Source organism: Mchenga conophoros, linkage group LG14 (genome assembly GCF_057382185.1).
Source record: "Mchenga conophoros isolate Kocher_MC1m ecotype Shallow Benthic linkage group LG14, M_conophoros_male_GT1.1, whole genome shotgun sequence".
NCBI classification, from domain to species: domain Eukaryota; kingdom Metazoa; phylum Chordata; class Actinopteri; order Cichliformes; family Cichlidae; genus Mchenga; species Mchenga conophoros.
The window spans coordinates 19,320,581-19,336,262 of NC_140539.1; the positions used below are offsets into that span (position 1 = coordinate 19,320,581).

The 15,682-nt window shown below is 42.7% G+C and overlaps 1 protein-coding gene across 2 annotated transcripts in view; it reads left to right on the plus strand.

Annotated features, from left to right (window-relative positions):
• The window catches only part of fam168a (family with sequence similarity 168 member A), a 47,706-nt gene that overhangs the window by 20,262 nt on the left and 11,762 nt on the right, over positions 1 to 15,682 (plus strand). Inside the window, exons 2-4 of one of the 2 annotated variants that reach the window (XM_085245708.1) lie at positions 10,597 to 10,704; positions 11,340 to 11,431; positions 15,117 to 15,194. In XM_085245708.1, the coding sequence (XP_085101834.1) occupies positions 10,643 to 10,704; positions 11,340 to 11,431; positions 15,117 to 15,194 (232 nt within the window). In that variant the 5' untranslated portion in view covers positions 10,597 to 10,642. The remainder of the gene's footprint in view (positions 1 to 10,596; positions 10,705 to 11,339; positions 11,432 to 15,116; positions 15,195 to 15,682) is intronic. The other variant, XM_085245709.1, reaches the window with a different exon arrangement.

The following is a 15,682-nucleotide window of genomic DNA, read 5'->3' on the forward strand; positions in this document are numbered from 1 at the left end:
AATCTCCGTTTTCAAAAATACCCGTGTACGTGTGGACGTAGCCTCAGTCTCTGACTGGAAGCGCTAATTCGTCATTCGGCTTTTGTCAGACTAAAGTAACTGTTAAAACTGTTTGAAAAGCTCAGCTATACAACAAGGAGAGATTGAGAATTTCCTTTTAGTTCTCAGTTTATTTGATATTGACAAAAGTTAGTCAGTTTTGTCTGTTCTTCTGTAAAACAAACTAAGATTTATTTTTAGAATTAATATTTTGTTTCTAAGTGGAATTGACAATTTAGTCGTCTGTTTCGTTTATTCTATTTTGAAACTTAAACGCTTTAGCGGCTGCCTTTTGTGTAGTTTGCAATATTTGCCTTTATTTATCTGAAAAAGTCCCATGTTCCTTAAGTACATCTACCCTGTTGAACTTATTATGGGAAATAAATATTTAAATAAAAACAAGCTGCTGATTAGAGCTGGGCGATATGAGATTTTTTCATATCACGATATGTTTTTTTCATTTCAGGCGATAACGATATCTATCACGATATAAGCCAAATAACTATATTTGTAAGATTTAAATGTGCCGTTGCTCACAAGTAAAATGTGAAATAATCAGCAGCTTGTTTTTATTTAAATATTCCATCCATCCATCCATCCATCTTCATCCGCTTTGTCCGGGGCCGGGTCGCGGGGGCAGCAGCCTAAGCAAAGAGGCCCAGACCTCCCTCTCCCCAGCCACCTCCTCCAGCTTATCCGGAGGAATACCAAGGCGTTCCCAGGCCAGCCGAGAGATATAATCTCTCCAGCGTGTCCTGGGTCTGCCCCGGGGCCTCCTCCCGGTGGGACATGCCTGGAACACCTCACCCAGGAGGCGCCCAGGGGGCATCCTTGTCAGATGCCCGAACCACCTCAGCTGGCTCCTTTCGATGTGGAGCAGCAGCTGCTCTACTCTGAGCCCCTCCCGGATGGCCGAACTTCTCACCCTATCTCTAAGGGAGAGGCCAGCCACCCTTCGGAGGAAGCTCATTTCTGCCGCTTGTATCCGCGATCTCGTTCTTTCGGTCACTACCCACAGCTCGTGGCCATAGGTGAGGGTAGGGACGTAGATCGACCGGTAAATTGAGAGCTTCGCTTTTACACTCAGCTCCCTCTTCACCACGACGGACCGGTGCAGCGTCCGCATTACTGCAGCTGCAGCCCCAATCCGTCTGTCGATCTCCGGCTCCCTTCTCCCATCACTCGCGAACAAGACCCCGAGATACTTGAACTCCTCCACTTGGGGCAGGAACTCATCCCCGACCCGGAGTGGGCACTCCACCCTTTTCCGGCTGAGAACCATGGCCTCAGATTTGGAGGTGCTGATCCTCATTCCCGCTGCTTCACACTCGGCTGCGAACCGTTCCAGTGCGAGCTGGAGGCCCTCACCCGATGAAGCCAAAAGAACATCATCTGCAAAAATCAGAGATGAGATTCTGAGGCCACCAAAGCGAAAGCCCTCCGCCACTTGGCTGCGCCTAGAAATCCTGTCCATAAAAATTATGAACAGAACCGGAGACAAAGGGCAGCCCTGGCGGAGCCCATCACCCACCAGGAATGAGTCCGACTTATTGCCGGCAATGCGAACCAAGCTCTTGCAACGGTTGTATAGGGATCGAATGGCCCGTAGCAATGGGCCAGACACCCCATATTCCCGCAACACCTCCCACAGGACACCCCGAGGGACACGGTCGAATGCCTTCTCCAAGTCCACAAAACACATGTAGACTGGTTGGGCAAACTCCCATGCACCCTCAAGTATCCTGGAGAGGATAAAGAGCTGGTCCAGTGTTCCGCGACCAGGACGAAAACCGCATTGTTCCTCCTGTATCCGAGGTTCGACTAACGGACGAACTCTCCTTTCCAGCACCCTGGCATAGACTTTCCCAGGGAGGCTGAGGAGTGTGATCCCCCTGTAGTTGGAACACACCCTCCGGTCCCCTTTCTTAAAGATGGGGACCACCACCCCGGTCTGCCAGTCCACAGGTACTGCCCCTGATCTCCACGCAACATTGCAGAGGCGTGTCAACCAGGACAGCCCTACAACGTCCAGAGCCTTCAGGAACTCGGGGCGGACCTCATCAACACCAGGGGCTCTGCCACCAAGGAGTTGTTTAACTGCCTCAGTGACCTCGCCCCCGGAAATTGGCGGGTCATTCCCCTCATCCCCAGACTCTGCTTCCTCCTCGGAAGACGTGTCAGTGGGATTAAGGAGGTCCTCGAAGTATTCCTTCCACCGCCTGACAATTTTCTCAGTCGACGTCAGCAGCGCTCCGCCAGCACTATTCACAGTGCAGGTAGAGCACCGCTTTCCCCTCCTGAGACGTCTGACGGTTTGCCAGAATCTCTTCGAGGCAGTCCGAAAGTCTATTTCCATGGCCTCTCCGAACTCCTCCCACACCCGAGTTTTTGCTTCAGCCACTGCCCGAGCCGCATTCCGCTTGGCCTGTCGATACCTGTCGGCTGCCTCCGGAGTCCCACAGGCTAACCAAGCCCGATAGTTCTCCTTCTTCAGCCTGGTGGCTCCCTTCACCTCTGGTGTCCACCATTTGGTTCGGGGATTACCACCACGGCAGGCACCAACCACCTTGCGGCCGCAGCTCAATGCAGCAGCTTCGGCAATGGAGACGCTGAACATGGTCCATTCGGACTCAATGTCCCCAGTCTCCCTCAGAATGCTGTTGAAGCTCTGCCGGAGGTGTGCGTTGAAGATCTCGCGGACTGGGGCCTCTGCTAGACGTTCCCAGCACACCCTCACTACGCGTTTAGGTGCACCAGGTCTGTCCAGCGTCCTCCCCCGCCACCTGATCCAACTCACCACCAGGTGGTGATCAGTTGACAGCTCAGCCCCTCTCTTTACCCGAGTGTCCAGAACATATGGTCGCAGGTCTGCTGATACGATTACAAAATCGATCATCGACCTACGGCCTAGAGTGTCCTGGTGCCACGTGCACTTATGGACACTCTTATGTTCGAACAGGGTGTTCGTTATGGCCAAACTGTGATTAGCACAGAAGTCCAATAACAGAGCACCGCTCGGGTTCAGATCAGGGAGGCCGTTCCTCCCAATCACGCCCCTCCAGGTCTCGCTGTCGCTACCCACGTGAGCATTGAAGTCTCCCAGCAGGACAACAGAGTCTCCAGGTGGAGCACCCTCCAGCACCCCCCCCCCCCCCCCCCCCCCCCCCCCAGGGACTCTAAGAAGGCGGGGTACTCTGAACTGCCACTCGGCGCATAAGCGCAGATGACAGTCAGGACCCGTTCCCCGACCCTAAGGCGCAGGGAACAAACCCTCTCGTCCACCGGGAAAAACCCCAACGCACCGGCAGCAAGCCGAGGGGATATTAGGATACCCACCCCAGCCCGCCGCCTCTCACCAGGGGCAACTCCAGACTGAGACAGAGTCCAGCCCCTCTCCAGGAGACTGGTTCCAGAGCCCAAGCCATGTGTAGAGGTGAGCCCGACTATATCTAGCCGGTACCTCTCAACCTCACGCACTAATTCAGGCTCCTTCCCCACCAGAGAGGTGACATTCCATGTCCCTATTGCCAGTCTTGGCAGCCAGGGGTCAGTCCGCCAGGGCCTCCGCTCCTGGCCGCCACCCGGCACACAATGCACCCGACCCCTATGGCGCCTCCTGCGGGTGGTGGGCCTGCGGGAGGATGGGCCCATGTCTCCTCTTCGGGCTGTGCCCGGCCGGGCCCCATGGACTAAGGCCCGGCCACCAGACGCTCGCCCTCGGGCACCCTCCCCGGGCCTGGCTCCAGGGCGGGGCCCCGGTAACCCTATCCCGGGCAGGGTAAACTGTTCCCTCGGTTTCCTTTTCATAAGGGTCTTATGAATCGCTCTTTTGTCTGGTCCCTCACCCATATTTAAATATTTATTTCCCATAATAAGTTCAACAGGGTAGATGTACTTAAGGAACATGAGACTTTTTCAGATAAATAAAGACAAATATTGCAAACTACACAAAAGGCAGCCACTAAAGCGTTTAAGTTTCAAACTAGAACAAACAAAACAGACTAAACTGTCAATTCCACTTAGAAACAAAATATTAATTCTAAAAATAAATCTTAGTTTGTTTTACAGAAGAACAGACAAAACTGACTAACTTTTGTCAATATCAAATAAACTGAGAACTAAAAGGAAATTCTCAATCTCTCCTTGTTGTATAGCTGAGCTTTTCAAACAGTTTTAACAGTTACTTTAGTCTGACAAAAGCCGAATGACGAATTAGCGCTTCCAGTCAGAGACTGAGGCTACGTCCACACGTACACGGGTATTTTTGAAAACGGAGATTTTCCGTTTTCGTTTTAAAAAATAATCCCGTTCACACGTAAAGGCAGAAATGAAGGAAAACGCTGCTATGAACATGCCAAAGCAGCAGGTGGCGCTAGATTCCTAACCGTGCAGAAATGTTGGCCAATCAGAAGTCTAGAAGCCTCGGTGGGAAAAAGTAAACAAAGCTGGGGCATAGAAGCAGAACCGAGTCGTTTGTGTGGACGGACAGTAACTGTGTGTATATGTAAGCATTTAAACACTGCAGAGAGTAGAATTAACAAGTCACGCGACGTGACGCTGCGGCTGTGATTGGTTTGGCTCTGCGCTACTTAATTTGGATTGGCTGACCTTTTTTGAGGACAAGAGCGGCGAGGTCTATCGCGGTAGCTTAATTTCTCTATCGAGTAAAAGTTATATCGCGATACATATCGTTATCGTTCTATCGCCCAGCTCTACTGCTGATTATTTCACATTTTACTTGTGAGCAACGGCATATTTAAATCTTACAAATATAGTTATTTGGCTTATATCGTGATAGATATCGTTATCGCCTGAAATGAAAAAAAACATATCGTGATATGAAAAAATCTCATATCGCCCAGCTCTAGGCTCAGCAAACAGAAGAAAATAGTCTGCAGTGCATCAGCATGGAGTTTAATGCAGGCAGTAAAAAGAAAAGCCACTTTGAATCCAGATTTGTCCTTTTCAAACAGCAGTTGTGACCCGTTAGTCATTCATGACTACAGTTAACATACTGGGCTAGGAGAGCATCTCAAGGGGGGGAATCACAACACTCGACGATGTCCATGGTTTTCATACTTCACGTAGGTATCACTGCAAACTAGGGCTGCTCAATTAATCGAATTTTAATCACGATTACGATCTGGGCTTTCAACGATCATTAAAAATGACGGAGCCGATTATTAGCCCCTCCTTCATTTATCCGCGACACCTTAAAGGCCGGTCCGTAAAAATATTGTCGGGCATAAACCGGTCCGTGGCGCAAAAAAGGGTGGAGACCGCTGATTAAGAGGACCCGAGGGAAGCTCGGAAAGCTAAGCAGAAGTTATTTGGAGAGGAGAGTGTGACTGCTGTTGGTTGAAAAGAGAGGTTAAAAAAACTTCAGTGGTGTTGCACACTATTTTATATTATTTTTTTTAAAGTCATTGTTAACCCTTTAAAGCCGGTCAGAGCAGCACGCTCCGTTTTGTGTAACTATTTTTAAATCCCTGTAGAACCGGAACCGTGGAAGCTAGCGCAATAATTTGTTTTGCATATGAAACCGGAGGAGTTGTACTTACATCTGATGCCATCAGCTTGTCCTCGGTCACGGTTTCCTTCCACATAAAGCTTTGCAAAAATTGCATAAAAAGCGCTTGCAGGAACAAAAACATAATATTCCAGAAACACGCTTTGCCGATCTGATCAGCTGTTCGTTACACTTCCCACAGTTAAACAGATGTCAGCGCGAACTGTCACATGTCCGCCATTTCCTGCCCGAAACCGGAAGTGACGTCATTTTCGCGGAAATTGTAGTTTTTTTTACTTGTAGGCCTTAAAAACCTATACTGGTCATGTTTGACTTTTCTGAATAGTTTCTGGGATGCTTAGAACTCGAATTGCACTGCTGGAAATATTTTATTTTGATGCACCTGCTGTTTTCTTTGCAAATTTGCATCATAGGATTGTTTTTTCGTTTTTCCTGCAGTATATAAAAATTGGTGTATCTCCAAAATAAAACTATGAAGACACTCAAAATAAATTTCCTGTTGTTGTAAACTATTTTTTGCAACTTTTTTGTATTTAAAGCTTTGAAGGATAAGCCTCTTAAATTTCTCCAAGTAGAAATATATATATATATATATATATATATATATATATATATATATATATATATATATATAAAAAACAAAAATGATTTTCAAATTTTTTTGTAGTTTATTGCACTTTTTTGCAATTAATGTAGTTACTATGGACTTAATGCATACATATTATTAAAATATGGGCTATAACAGTTGCATAGCAAATTGAAATGCTCCCACAAATGGCACTACAACATGTAAAAATATAGTATAAGCTCTGGCGGACTTGGTTCTATAGTAGGTCTTAAAGGGTTAAATAAATATCGTCAAATAATCGAGATCTCAATTTCAGTGAAAATAATCGTGATTATCATTTTTGCCATAATCGAGCAGCCCTACTGCAAACTATTTTCATTCACCGATTAAAAGCAGTTTTTTTGTTTGTTTGTTTTTTAAGAGTATGTTTTCTCAATTAATTTTGAGCTTCTAAAAATGTGAGACTGTGCATAAAAATGTTTGTAATTCCTAAAGATTTTGGCCTTAACTTACGTTGAAGCTGAAAATCTGCACTGTGATCCAGTATTGATTGTTTGATTTAAAATCAAAGATAAATTACAAAAACAAACAAACAAAAAAGCCTCTGTTCAAAAAACAAAAAATACTTACTATCTGATCCTATCTGATTGTAATAACTGGGCTCCAGTTTCTAAAAGTTAAGACATTTCATTGATATGTAGTACTCTGCAATATCAGCTCGGTTTTGACTCCCTGAATGTTTATTGAAAAATTTGAATTCTTCTGAATCAGATTGATGCTTTCTGACAAATTTGTACACAAAACGTGTCATGGTGCAAAAAACAACCGTGGCCCAGAAATAGAATATATGGTATACATTTTTACCGCATATAAATACACGGTGTAAACATATGGTGAGAATATTTTCTTTTGGCCAAGGATGGTAAGAATTAATGCTGTCATTATTAGTCTGACTCCAATATTTATCACATCTAAGTGCATTTCCCATAATGATTTGCTGTTCTTAAACCCAAACCTGCCTACAGCACTTACTTTTTGTTAGTCTGTAAGCAAGTAAGGATGTGTTTTTGACCTTTCTGAAGTATATAAATGCATGGATATGTTTAGACTTGTATCTGCCCTTTTACAGCTTGTTCTAGAAATAAAAGCAATGTCTCTCTTTCAGTCTCCCTCTGTATAGCGAGCACACTCTGTTTAATGGTCTTCTACCATAATGCAGTGCCGAACAGAAGGTCTTCTGGTTAGAAAGGGGCTTTTTAGGAGTAGAGACCTCATCACCTCCCCCCGAAAACAAATGGAGGCATGGTTGGACACTCCTACTCACCACATGCATTTCTGCAGTCCTCTGTTTCTTGTGCACACCCTCATTATGATGCATTGTCCAGCTGCTCTTGTTCTCCCGTTTTAACTTTTCATCACCTTTTTCTGCATTCACATGGGTGCAGTGAAACAGATGAACACACCCGTTTCTCGCTCCTCTATTCATTCAGAGCTGTAATTGTGTACTTGTGTGTTTTGAGGACAGGCCCCTCAGGGATGGTTTGTCTATGTGTTAATATATAAAAGGTTTTTACCTTTATATAGTATTACTGATTAATACTCTTACATGGCCTGCTGTACCTTTTTCATTTGATTTTAGTTTTTTTCATTAAAAGGCCTGTTAACCCAAATATTGAGAACTTGAACAAAACTGGCTTGTTTGTGGTTTCTTCTTTTAATTAAGAATTTTTTTGAGGAAAGACATTCGTTTTCTTTGTGCTTTGGTAGCAATCTGTTGTGTGCAATCATATGAATTGTCCTTAATTTAACCTTGATGCACGTTTTTATGGACTATAATTTGTGACAATTTTTCAGTTTCCTTTTTACTTCTGTTGATTCACACATTGAAATTCGTAGCATTACTTTAATATATTTTTAGCATCTTAACAGGATACAAAATGGGAGAATGTTAGGTAAAATGATCACACACTACTTCAGTAATGTTGATGTCCGGGCTCTCCAGAGGCCCATACATGACTGACAATGTTCTATCTTGTGTGTTTTTCTATCCAGGTTTGTTTTCACTGCGTTGGCAGTGTGTTTGGGATCTTTGCCATGCTGCAAAATTAAGCTTTTTTTTTCCTTGTGGGTCAAAATCTGATGATACTTTTCTGTGTTGATAATTGAATCAATTTTAACAAGAAATGCAGCTCCACACCACGACATGGCTTTCACCGTTTTTTTACAGATGGATGTAGAGAGTTAATACCTGTCTCCTGACCTCCTCCGTAGACACTGATTATGGTTTTGATTCATCACTGCATTCCCTTCCTAGAGAATGGCTGCTTGACAGCTGCCCGATGCATCTCCTGTATCATATAAGTCCTGCATCAGGTCTTATACGATGCTGGATACATGTATATGACTTTAAGATATTGTTCATCGGCTGTAGATAATTCTTTAGCTCCTCCTTCCATTTTTCCATTTTTCTCAGTATTTTCTAATAGCTCTTTAGGAATCATGTTGTTGGTGAAAAAATGCCGTCTTGGGCTGTGTTATCTTTGTTTTGTTTTTTTCATAAGTTCAACCAAAGAAATGGGAACAAAGGAAGTGTTTTACTGGCAGGCTAGTAACAAAGTGCCTCAAGATAGAATTTTAGAAGTGATTTGTTGCTAAGTTGTCTGTGTGTAAACGCATTGCTTCATCCCTCGAGTTACGTGCCTTTTTTAAGCTTGAATGATTCATATGTCCGCGTTAAATAGTTTAACAACAACAAATAATTTCTCTGATCGAAAATGAGTGAAAAAGTAGCCAATGTACCAAGAAAAGGTTTGAAAGTTCTTCAGAAAGCCTGGAAAACTATTACCAAGATCACTTTAAAAAAATTATAACAAAATCTGGCTCCCTGGAAGCAAATTACAAAAGAAAAGAGGGTGGTGCAAGGTTTTTGCACAGTACTTTAGTGTAACCGGGTTTGCACGTATCTCTGTACACGTAATTCTGCTACAATCAAAGTGTTGTTTTGCATGCAGAGGTACTGATTAACTGAGGTAGAGAAGGCTAATGATAAATTAAACAACGAAGTGCAGTGAAGAGAAAAAGGAAGGTGCCAGTAGGTTAATCAATTCCCCTGACACATTCTTTAGCTATGAGACATGAGTTTCAGTAATGAAGCACGGCTTGCATATCACCACTTTTGTTGTCTTGCACACCCACAGACACACAGGTTCATGTTATTTTTTTTGGGGGGGGGGAGGATGAGCATGTATTTTTAAAGGGGATTCGCACACAAAACAACTGAAAAGCAACCTCACCCACGTGTTTTGTGCTTGCATTTATTTGTCTGCGTTTTGGGGTGTTTTGACGTCAGTGCTATTTTACAAAGCACCGGCATGCTTCCTTGGCTAATCTGAAGTGTCACTTGGTGCCGTTTGGCATCACCATGTTACAGCGTATGCCCAGCTCTTATGACACCAACGCAATAATCGTGTAAAGGGTTTGTGTTTTGTCAGTTGTTAACTGTCCATGAAGCAGAAGCTCAGGATGGAACAGTGCAAACTGAAGTCGCACACGTAATACATTTTGATAGGTTTTTTATACGGCGACTGGGTGAGGGATGTGCCGTGTTTAGAGGGATCACCACGTAACATCCAACACAGTGTTTTATGGGCCCGCACTCAAAACCACAATGCACCACTCTGATCCCTGCCATCACATGCCAAGTCCGAAATTTCAAAGAGAAGGGGGGTTAAAATCAACACAAGCTACACATGAACTCATATAACACACAGCCCGCGCACACCTTTCCTGTCTTCAGTTATTGCTCAGCCGTTTCACTCTGTGTTTGTGCAGCTCTCTTATAATTCTGGATCACGCTTACTCTTGGCTCGGTGCAAAACTCAGCTTGGTACCCCCCCCCCCACCCCAGTACCGTTGTGTTGCTTTTCCACTTGCACCTTTCACTGGATGTGCAGTGCTTTTCCATTGGCTGTGTTGATGTTGAGCTTTGCTTCTTGTACTTGTCGTTCTGAACAGGACATCACACATGTACATGCAAGTCCATATTCATTTTTCACTCTCCTTTGGGACACGCATTGTAAAGTTTATGCAAATTTCCACAATTTCTTTTTGTACATGTACAATGACAATAAAGGGCTATTCTATTCTATTAACACCCATATTAATAATCTCCAAGCACCTCTGGAAACTGCTTCACTTGCACACACCTTAAAACTGAGAGAAGTTATCACACATCCTTTTTTTAATCCATGCTGTATCGAGCACATTAAAGACACAATGTTAACACAAACACTCACTCAGACATGGTCCTGATCACTGTCTCCCTTGCTGCTATCACTAACCATTTGCTGTTGCACTGGTGCTTGCTTTTTTCTTTATTATTATTTTGCTGTTTTTCTTTTAATTAATTTTTTTCCCTTGTGTTCATTGTAATCATGACCTCTCGCTGTTTTAATTTCAGATTTGCATATCCACTTCCACTCCTTCCTCATTTGCATACAGCAAGAATGGCGAGCGGGCATCCCACAGACAAATTCAGTTTCATGTATCAACCAGACACGCACAAGAGGTACGGGGCACGCATGCACACACACTTACATGCGCACACACACACGAAATTTCGTAGGCCTGTATTCACAATGAGCAGGTAAGTGGAAATGAAGAGCGTGCACTTGAAGTCTTCTACGGTGTGGAGAAGGATGCCTTATGGGTCATTATCTGGCACCTTCAGCCCGACCATTTTCCCCAATCTGAATTGATTACTGGCCCCGTGTCTGAAAAACCCAGAAGGTAGCGCCTTGTTGGTGCAGTGGTGGGAAAATAAGGCAGGTAGCAGCATTGAACCAAAGCGTTCTTTTTCAATTGATCCAAGCATTCTTGTGCCTTTGAGTCAGAACTTGTGCATTTTTCTTTTAAATCCAAGCAGTCTGTGTTTTTAAGTCCATACTTATATTGAGCCTGCTTTGAGGTTGGGGAGTCGCAGGGCTTGATTTTGTTGCATGCCAGCAAAATCCTTCAGCTGGATGCCGCTTTAAGAATCTGACTCTGGGATTATGCGTGTGGTGAGTGTGCTTGATAATGGTAACAATTTTCTTTCCAGTTTACATGGCTTATGTCTCTTTTCCCCTCCATTTTCCCCTCCTTGTCTTTTCTTAACTCTCTCTCTTCTGTTTTCCACTTTTTCTGTTTCTTTCTCTCTCCTAGTAAGAACAGGTTATCTTCAGCTATGAATCCAGTCTACAGCCCTGTCCAGCCTGGAACTCCATATGGAAACCCCAAGAATATGGCCTTCACAGGTAAGATGGCAGACCTGTACGTCTGTGGACGTCTTCAATACTGAATACCGAGGTTTAAGCCAGTTGAGATATGCCTAACAGAGTTCTGATAGGACAGAAATGCTAATATGACATTGTATTCAAGTTTGTGCAAAAAAACATTGTTTCTATTAACATCCCTACCAGTGACTCCAGCAATCAATTATGCAGTACAGTAAAAAATCGAATTATATTCTCTCTTGTATATACACTTACTGGGCACTTTATAATAGAACTTGTTTAGCTGCTTTTTTATTTTTTTTTTACAATGACTACATGTCATTGTTAGGATAACCTGTTGAAGTTCAAACAAAGCATCACAATGGATGATTTAAGTAACTTTGAACATGGTGTGGTTGTTTGTGCAGTCTGAGTATTTCAGAAGCTGCTGATCTACTGGGATTTTCCCACACAACCATCTCTCACGTTTACAGAGAATAGACATTTGGCATCAACAAGACATGAACAGTGCCTCCACAGCCACCAAATCTCAGTCTTGTAGAGCATCTTTTGGGATGCGGTGTAACAGGATTGCATCATGGACGTGCAGCTGACAAAATTGCAGCAACTTTGTGATGCTGTCATATCCATATGGGTCAAAACCTGAATGTTTCGTTGTTGAATCTGTGCTACAAATGCAAAGGGAGCAAAGTGCACCTAATAAAGTGCCCAAGGAAGTGAGTTTGCAAGAAGAGATAAAAGGAAAGAGACACAAATATAGGCCATTGTTAATCTTGGGCCTCAAAGGTTATAATAGTTATAAACAGAGGTGTGGACTCGAGTCACATGACTTGGACTCGAGTCAGACTCGAGTCATTAATTTTATGACTTTAGACTTGAAAAAATGTTCTAAGACTTGTGGCTTGACTTGGACTTTTACACCAAACCGGTTTACTTGAAAAGACTTGATATTTTACCCCAAATATAAAATTTAACATGCATATTATATAGAGATTGAAAATGTGACGTCATTCACGGGTAGAACCGCAAAGGATTCTGGGAACTCGTGGCAAGCGGTACTAGCGCACGCAGGCTTTCAATTAAAATCAGTTATACAGCGATAAAAAGAAACACAAAAATGTCAAGAAGCTGTTGTATTATTAACTGCAATAGCCGGTCGCATGACAGCCACGGGAAGCCGACGGGTAAAGAGATCGTTTTTATCGGATTACGTCGTTGAAGAGAAATTGTTCGAGCCATGTTTCCGAAGTAACAAAGAGGCGATGGATGGCCTGGATTGCAGCCATTCAAAGATCAAATATAACGTCCCAGAACACTCCAGCTCACAGGTTAGTCTGCTCCAAGCATTTCCACAAAGGTCAGTCTGCTGTTGTAGTTAATGCGTCATTTTTCTTAACATAATTGGTGATATAGGTTACAAGCAAGTCTGGCGCTGAACAGAAATTGTCGTGCTATGCTCCTTTATTTATTGTGCATAAATAATGAATTGTCCTGACACAATATTGCATTTCGCTTCTGTTATTATGGTACATTGACAAAAACATATACTTTTATTCACAGGATAAAACAGTTGTTTTGTATCACTGTCCAGTACGATTACAGCATACAGTATTATTGTCACTGCTACATTTCTGTGATGCTACCAGAAATTATTTCCACTACTAATTAATTACCGTTGAGCTCAAAGGTTCTATTGATAAACGGTTAACGAATGTGTGTTTATGACGACGATTTGTGAGACTGGTAAACTTATGATACGTACGATGGTCTTTACTTTCTACACGGTGCATTTCAAGGTCCTGCACCCATCCGTCGGTAAACTGTACCTGGGCTTGTTGCAGTGACCTGAAGTTACTAAACTTCATGAGTGTGTGCACTCACTCCAAGAACCGTATAATTATAAATGTGCATATAAATATGCTACGATGAGATAGCTGACTTCATCTAACTAGCAAATGTTTTCCAGGCTATGTTGGTGATGCAGTTTTTTGTTTTTTTTTTAAATGATATTTTAAAAAAAATATCATTTACTTATGTATGATATTTTTGTCATGCGATTTTAAAGCCGGTCCTACAACCGCATCCAAGAATAACATGCAGCTTATCTCAGAACTGTCGGTGAAAATTATTCTTGGAGCTAGGTTTAATTGAGCTGCATTTTAAAGAGGTGCAATTTCACAATTTGTGTATATTTTCTAAGTTCACTATTTTGTATGTGTTGAGAAAAACACAGATTTAAAAATTACATGGTCTAATATTTACATTTAGCATAACTGCAACATGCTTTTTTTCGTTTTTTTTTTAAAGACTCGAAAGGACTTGAAATTCAAAATTTCAGACTTGTGACTTGACTCGGACTTTTACACCAGTGACTTGAGACTCGACTCTGACTTGCCTGACATTACTTGAGACTTGACTTGAGACTTGAGGATAAAGACTTGAGACTTACTTGAGACTTGCAAAACAATGACTTGGTCCCACCTCTGGTTATAAAGTTATAGTATACTGAAGTGAAAGCTACTGATCTATATATATTTTTAAGATGGATTCAGTTAAAGGGGAAAATCCAACTTGTGGTGTTAAAGTTGGATCGTAGCATGCATGTTTAACTGGAGTGTAGCAACATCTGTTGTGTTAATGTGTCATCTGATTCAGGACTCTTTAATTGGTGCTTATGATGAACTGGCAAGAAGCTGTTTCTTTAATATAACACTGAATTGTAGTGTAAATGCAGATTTTGCCACTTTTTTTTTTTCCTTCAAAAAAGGTGAGAAATTTAAAAAAAAAAAAGTTTATTTTAAATCTTCATGATTTCTGTTTGGTTTTGTTTTTTTCCTGACCAGAAACACATCCTCCAAATCTGAAATAAAAACAATGAAGATTGATGACTTACTATTTTCTGATTTTTCCGGAACCAATCTGTAAATTTTTGAGTGCTCATTATGCTATGCTTTAATTTTATGCATTAAAAAAATTAAAAAGTATTCTTTGCATTAGCATGAACGAAATAAACACGGGATGTTGTGTGATCGTGATTAACATCTCGACCGTCTTATAACTGCGTTTATTGGAACTGTTACATCCGACCGTATCTCAACCTACAGCAGCCAAAGCTCGATATAGCGGAGGCTCACGGCTACAGAACAGATCTGCGAGACTGTCTGCCAATAATAGCAAAGAGTGAGGAGAGAACAGCACTTAGCTCGCTTACACTCCCTCTCTTCACTCTGTGCTGCTTTTCCCCCCCCTTTTACTTCCATCGTCTTTGTCTCGCCCTGTCGAACCTGCACCTTTTTATAAGGAGAAGCTTTTTCGCAGGTCAGATTGACTTTTTGTTCGCTCGACACGTAATTTATGACGCACGGGAGGATGCGTGGTGCATGCGTGCGTGCATCCCTCGCACGTGTCTGCAGGCATTGCTAATGTTTCTGAATTTGTCTCTCCTCCCACACCATATTGGCAGGTGTGTCCCGTCTGCCAAATTGGTGTATGTAAGACGCATTCAGCCAACTGTGTTATTGGTGCAGACATTTTTTTAATGAGCGCCATCTGTGCACATCCTGCTTCAAACCAAATACTCCCCTACCTGTGTGTCTGTGTGAATAAGTGAGCGGGTTGGGGAAAGGAGGGGGACTTCAGTTGTGCGTCCCCTCTGCTTGATGTTAAGGTTTCTAATATTTTCTGTCTCGCCTGTGGCGTCTTGCAGGCTATCCAGGGGGGTATCCTGCTACAGCTCCTACCTACACCAACCTGTACCAAACAGGCAGTCCTGGGTATCCACCAGGTAAGCTCTACCCTCCTCCCCATACACAGAGAGCTCATATTTAACAAGGTAATATCTTGGGAGAAATTGTCAGTTTAGAGTAATTTTCAGAGTTAATTAGGGGCTCTTTCTCTTTTTCTAAGAAGAATAAAGGATAATTGCACTACAAGGAACCATTGAAGTTTGTGTGCACGATGCAAGACACACACTGATTAATTCAGACAAATCATTATCATGCAGCTACAAGTATTAAGCTACTAGACTGTTTTCTTCTGCCTGCCTTTGCTGGGTTGATTTATTTGCCTGGTTCTGCCAGAGGTTTCTTCATGTTAAAAGGGTTTTTTTTCCTTCCCCCCTATGAGCGAGCAGTTAGTGAGAAGTTTGTTGGTTTTTACTCTGTATTATTCTAGGGTCTCACCTCATAATATAAAGCACCTCAAGGCGACTGTTATTGTGATTTGGTGCTATATAAATGAAAATGAATTGAATTGAATACAAGATTAGAATAG